The sequence below is a fragment of the Oncorhynchus gorbuscha genome, linkage group LG16 (assembly GCF_021184085.1).
Source record: "Oncorhynchus gorbuscha isolate QuinsamMale2020 ecotype Even-year linkage group LG16, OgorEven_v1.0, whole genome shotgun sequence".
Lineage (NCBI taxonomy): Eukaryota > Metazoa > Chordata > Actinopteri > Salmoniformes > Salmonidae > Oncorhynchus > Oncorhynchus gorbuscha.
This window is the reverse complement of record NC_060188.1, coordinates 28,146,453-28,152,635: the sequence shown is the minus strand read 5'-3', so window position 1 is coordinate 28,152,635 and position 6,183 is coordinate 28,146,453. Positions and strand designations below refer to the sequence as shown.

The following is a 6,183-nucleotide window of genomic DNA, read 5'->3' as shown; positions in this document are numbered from 1 at the left end:
TATAAAAGATAGTAAAAATTGTGCCATCTGGTTTTCTTAAAATGAGAAATTTGAAATATATACTTTCAATAGTTTAGTATATTTAAAACCAAAAACTGTTACTCAAGTAGTATTTTACTGGGCGACGTTCACTTTTAGTCATTTTCTACTAAGATATCTTTACTCAAGTATGAAAATTGGGTACTTTTTCCCACCCCTGCTAGCAGGGAGGTGATGGTGATCACAAATAACATATGGGAGTGTGTGGGAGTCATCTTTTCTACAATCAAAATACTACAGTAGCCATTTTACTACAGTGCTAACAGTATCTATACTACTTTCTCAGCTCTGTACACTTTATTTCTAATGAGTATAGTGGCGATACAGTGGTGTGCAATTGTGGTACAACATTCCGGGCGCAACATTCAGTTTTGTCCTGTTACCAATGTTCTAGTAAAGAGATTAATTTGCCACTCCGGTAGACAATATCATAATTCAGGATCATAATACAGGATGAGACAAAAGAAAGGAGAGATTTGGTGTTGCATTAGTTTCTTTAATAATGAATTCCAGTACATGGTTTTAGGAATGACATGTTATCAATAAGTGATTTTTCTGGAGGAAAGAAACTGGAATGGCACTCACTACAACACAGATCAGGCGAGATACAAAGTTTTCTATAAGGCCCTCAGTAACTTCACTGATCCCAACAAAGACATTTGCATAATAGCAAATCAGTCAAGTTGACCCCCAAAGAACATAACTCAAAAAGCACAAAAGGTATGTAAAACGTAAGAAAAGTGTAAGGAAAAACATATATATATATAGTATTTATATAAAAAAGGAATAATACTTCAGAGGTTAAAGGTATTTAACTACTATCAGTACTGCGGCTGCTGCTGCCACCACTGCTGCTGCTGCTGCTGCTCATGTCTGATCTCTCTCTTTTGTGAATTTGCTCGTGTGCTTTGAGATGGCCTGACTGGCTGAAGTTCTTCCCACACTGGAGGCAGGCGAAAGGTCTCTCCCCAGTGTGGATTTGCTGGTGTGCTTTAAGATGTCCCAAACGGCCAAAGCTCTTACCGCACTGTGTGCAGCCGAATGGCCTCACCCCGGAATGTATCTTCTCGTGTGTTTTGAGGACCCCCGAGTTGCTGAATGTCTTCCCGCACTGAGAGCAGCAGTACGGTTTCTCACCGGTGTGAATCTGCAGGTGGTATTGGTAGCTCATTTCCTTGGTGAAGCTCTTCCCACAGTGTTGGCAGCAGAAAGGCCTCTCTCCGGTGTGGCTTAGCTGGTGGGCTTTGAGCTCCTTGGACTGCCCAAAGCTCTTCCCACACTGAAGGCAACAGAAGGGCTTCTCGCCGGTGTGTAGCCGCTGGTGTGAGCGGAGGTCATCTGCTTTGGTGAAGCCCTTGGGGCAGTGGGCACAGATGTAGGGTTTCTGACCCGTGTGAATGAGCTGGTGCCTCTTCAGGTTCCCTGCCTGGCCGAAGCTCTTGCCGCACTGCGAGCAGGTATACGGCCTCTCTCCTGTGTGAATGCGCTGGTGTGTTTTAAGGTTCCCCAGAGTACTGAAATTCTTCCCACACTGGGTGCAAGAGAAAGGCTTCTCCCCACTGAGGTTACGAGGTTTGCGTGGGGTTGTGCTATGCCCTTTCGTGCTTGTTTGCCCTGGGCCTTTGCCAGCATGGGTAGACTGCAGCTCGTAGAGGCCTCCTGCGCCAGGGAACTCGTTGTCCAGCCTATGGCCTTCCATGACCCCGTCATGGCTGAGCTTGTTTAGCTCGGTCCGGAGCTCGGCCATGTGGATAGACTCTAGGCTCATTTCGGTCTTGATGTGGCTGGACATCAGGTTGGGCTCGTACTCAGTCTTGATGGCCCCGAGCTCGGTGGTGTAATAACACTGCAGGTCAGCGTGCTGCTCCGACCTGATGTAGTCCAGGCTGTCGGACACGTGGGTGATGTAGTCAAACACCAGGCTGGGCTCGTAGTGAGACTTCATAGAATACGAGTCGCTCTCGTACTCAGAGCTGTGGAAGCAGTGGAGGTCGTGGACGTGGTGCTCAGACTTGATGTAGTCCAAACCACTGATCTCCATCTTGATCTGTTCATGGCCCAACTCTGCCGTGCTCAGTGGCTGGATCTCTGACAGGTCCACGGTGCGGATGGGGTCCAGGTCATCTGCGGGCTCAGTCTTCACGCAGGGCAGCATGATCATGGGCTCTGCGATCTCTGCCGCTAGCGTGCCGAGTGTAGGCGTACTGCAGTCGGACGAGAGCAGGTGGAGGGTTGGGGAGGTGCACTCAGGCCGAAGTGGATCCAGCGGTGGCGAGCCACACTCTGATGCATGCAGCGTGTCGAGTCGTAGCGTAATGCACTCTGTCTCTAACTCTGCCATGGCTGCAGAGTCCTTATGCACCCGTCTCCAGTTAGTCCAGTAATGGATCAGAGAATAGTACTACTTTGCCCTGAAAAGAGCCTTGGTCCACTTGAGTGTCCCTCTGACAGTACAGCTTGTTCTGATGCCAAGCCTTCTTCCTTGGGTTAGGAGCAAAACCTATCTTTGAAGCCCCTGGAATGAAAGAAGACAAAGGATATTAAAATAATTAAGTTAAAAAATATAACCCATTGTCTTCTACGGGCCTCACTTCAATTAGAATATAGCAGGGGTAATGTAACTGATAGGCCTAGTAGGGAAAGTAATAGAAAAATAACTGGTCTGTCAACTCATAATAACATTGGCTTATTATTACAAATAAAACAAGCACACAGAATACTAAAAAGATAACTACACAGACTCACAATAACTAGTGACAAGCAAACTATATGTATGAGAAAACACACACAGATGTGCAATGACAATAGTGATGTGCAAACTTCGAGAACTGTTTGTATTTTGTATCTCGAAAAGTTTTAATGATGGCTGGTGAGAAGTTGGTAGCCAAACGTCCTGAAAGTTTTGGCTACTTATAACTTCACAACATTCATGCTCGTCAATTCGATGACTATACAATAACTCGCCTTGAAATCTAAATATCACATGGCACCAAAATTAAGGACTTTAGTGTAAACCTCAACATGAGTGTTCATGCAATACCTGCATGTTCTGACCAACTAGGCAGAATGACAAACCAGCCACGCACATCATGCACTAGTTGGCTGCAAGAATCTGGCGGTGATTTTTTTCTCTCACCCAGTTGGTTGAGGATGGCAATATGCAAGCTATTGGGTGACATATGAAGCGCTTAAAACCAGCACAAACTTTTAGGAGAGGGAATTTTTTTCACCAGCCAACTCTTTGCATAATTTTTAAAAGGCATATTTCAGTTTACCAGTTGACTACCATCGTACAAAGACAGGGCAAGATGCCATTTCTAGCTAACTAGCTAGCCAGTGGCCATCTTGTTTATCGCTAACGTCGATGCTACTAGCTAGATAGCTAGCTTTACAGATGCGTCTAACTAGCTCGATGACATGTAGCTAGGAAGGAAAGTGAGGCGGCTATACTGTACTGTTACTAGCTACTTTTTAAAATTCACTTTGAGCGTGCATCCTGAACCCTTGCAGGTAGTACCAGGCAAGTGTCGCTAAACTAAATAAATTGTGTCGAATTACGAAACCTGTGTTGGGCCATGCACATTCACACACTGGCATATGAGAAAGTGATCGAAAAAGAAGGAAATCCGTATAAAAAAAACAGCTAGCAATAGCTACCTGCGGTTTCTCCGATTCATGTTTTTTTTAGCCTTCGGCTCGCTGTCGCCACAGTTGCTTGGCTTCAAACTGAACCGGACCCGCCACGTCCACCTCGACCAAGCAACTCTGCAGCCTCCGTATTGCTTTCTCCTTTCTTTTCCTTACTCCCTCTCTCCTCTCCTCCCTCTCCCCCTCTCTCTCATTGACTAATTCTGCTTCGTTTTCACTCCCTTGACGCTTTCCCCGATGTTTCTGCTGTGCACTTCCGTCGTCTGATGGAAATGCGCGCGCAGCATGCGTTCATCTCGCTTCATATATTGCTATCAATCGGTGGGACTCGCAACATTGGATCATTCTCTCCACTGATCTATGGACTCGGCTCGTAAACGCAGTTGTAAATCAATCAGAGTATTGTCAAAGACCAGCCCTGTCAGAGACCACTCTTGTAAAACGTCCAGGCTACATCATAGGCCAGGCTAGTGCTTGCAAAAACATCATTACAGACATAGACAGTAACTGAACTGTAAAGGAACGTCTTTGATTTTATTTTTTCCAATAACGTATGTATAACATATTTGAACTACTCATGTAACTTGACATAAATTCAAAGTATAGCAGTAGTTCAATAGTGTCTAACTTGCACTTTGTGTTGCAGTACTTCTCTCTATTTCTACTTCTCTCCACTACTTATTGTTCAAATGACATTTTCACTCTCCAGGTGTGTATATATACCCATGGTAAATAAAAGCAACACATGACCACATGTTTACATTACATAGACATTAGAGTTGGTACTAATAACTGGGTCCCTGACTTGAGTCAGAATCTGATGCAGCTTCTTCTTTTTTGATCACCTGGACCAGCCTTAAATGTCTGTACACATCCCTGCTGAGAAGACAAGCACAAAGACCCCCACTGACGCCAGCTACCTAAAATCACGAGACTCAGACATGAGACACTTTTCACCAGTTTTACCTGCTTGGCTTATATTGGTAATATAGGGTGCACAACCAACCAATTACACTATCTGATCAATTATTGTAAGTGCCAGGGAGAAAAGAAGGACCAGCAGGACTGTGGCGGCCTTCGATGATTACAGTTGTGCACTTGTAATTTAAACCCATTTAAATAATGTTTCTCTGTATCCTGACCTGACATATAGAAACACTTGATATAGCCTACAATAAAATAGCCTGCTGCCATGAGACACGGCAGTATGGGAGAAACTATCACTTTAACAAAATATAAATGTTCAATAAAGTATTGTATCATTTTTTTTTCATGGTATGATTTAAAGCAGCGATTCACAACTGGTGGGTCCCGACGCAAATGTGGGTCGCAGGAGGGTTCGAATAGGTCTTGGGTCTCTGAGTCCAAAAACATATGTTTTTTTTTTAAACATACCAGTCTGAACATAAACGACTTACACCATGTAGAAAGTGTGAAGAAATCATAATGAACTTGCATTTTTTTAAGTAATTTAATCTCTGAAAATGTTTTCTTCTATCACGGTATTTTAAATATAGAGCTATTAGCAGCGCTATTTTGGTTGATTTTGTGCTCTCAAACCAGTGATTTAATTATTGACAATGAAAGAGGTGGGAATGTTGTTCCCTTGTCATATGTCATAATGCTACATTTACTATCAATATAGCATCAAAAATAGTTTTCCAGATTGTATTTTGGCAGTTATTTTTCGCAATGTGAATATTGAGACAAGCTGGATGAGAACCACTGATTTAAAGTGATAGTCTACTCAAAATACAACAATAACATGATTTCCCACTTACCTTGGCTATTATTGATTCACCAAGACAGTTTTTGTACATACATGTCACATACCTGGGTTCCTCATAACCATGTGTGTACACCACCAATCAGTAATGTCCCAGAACATTTATTGGCCGTTTTTTATTAACAACACTTAAAGGATTTTCAGACTGGAAGCGATGGGACGGAGTGGAATTCGCCCAAATAGAGCAGATTCTTATTTTCTCCGCCTCCGCTGAGTGGCTTTCACGTGCACGAGCACCGTCGACCGCTCCGCCTGGAAAGAATTCCGCCATTAAATGAATGCTAAACTCTGCTATCGCTTCCTGTCTAAACACAATACCAGAATATTACTTTATTTTCAGGTTTACCTTAAGATGTATAAGGAGAATGGCCTCCCATCCCACATTTAGATAGTAATTGCTCACCAAATGACTTGGAAATTATTTTGAATAACAAGAGAAAATTAAATACATGTCATTGGATTACATCCAAGTTTCAAATTAAATCAAATGTTATTGGTCACATACACATGGTTAGCAGATGTTATTGCAAGTGTAGCAAAATGCTTGTGCTTCTAGTTCAGACAGTGCAGCAATATCTAACAAGTAATATCTAACAATTCCACAACAAATACCTAATACACACAAATCTAAGTAAAGGAATGTCCTTTATATAAGAATGACAGAGCGGCATAGGCTAATATTCAATAGATAGATAGTATAGAATACAGTA

At 42.9% G+C, this 6,183-nt stretch overlaps 1 protein-coding gene across 1 annotated transcript; it reads right to left on the bottom strand.

Annotated features, from left to right (window-relative positions):
- Window positions 1-522: 522 nt before the first annotated feature.
- LOC123999610 (gastrula zinc finger protein XlCGF57.1-like) lies at window positions 523-3,965 on the bottom strand. The gene is made up of 2 exons (XM_046305538.1): window positions 3,697-3,965; window positions 523-2,554 (listed from the first exon to the last, which is right to left on the bottom strand). The coding sequence occupies exon 2, from the start codon at window positions 2,378-2,380 to the stop codon at window positions 851-853; it is 1,530 nt and encodes a 509-aa protein (XP_046161494.1). The 5' UTR covers window positions 2,381-2,554; window positions 3,697-3,965; the 3' UTR covers window positions 523-850.
- Between the last annotated feature and the right edge of the window lie 2,218 nt (window positions 3,966-6,183).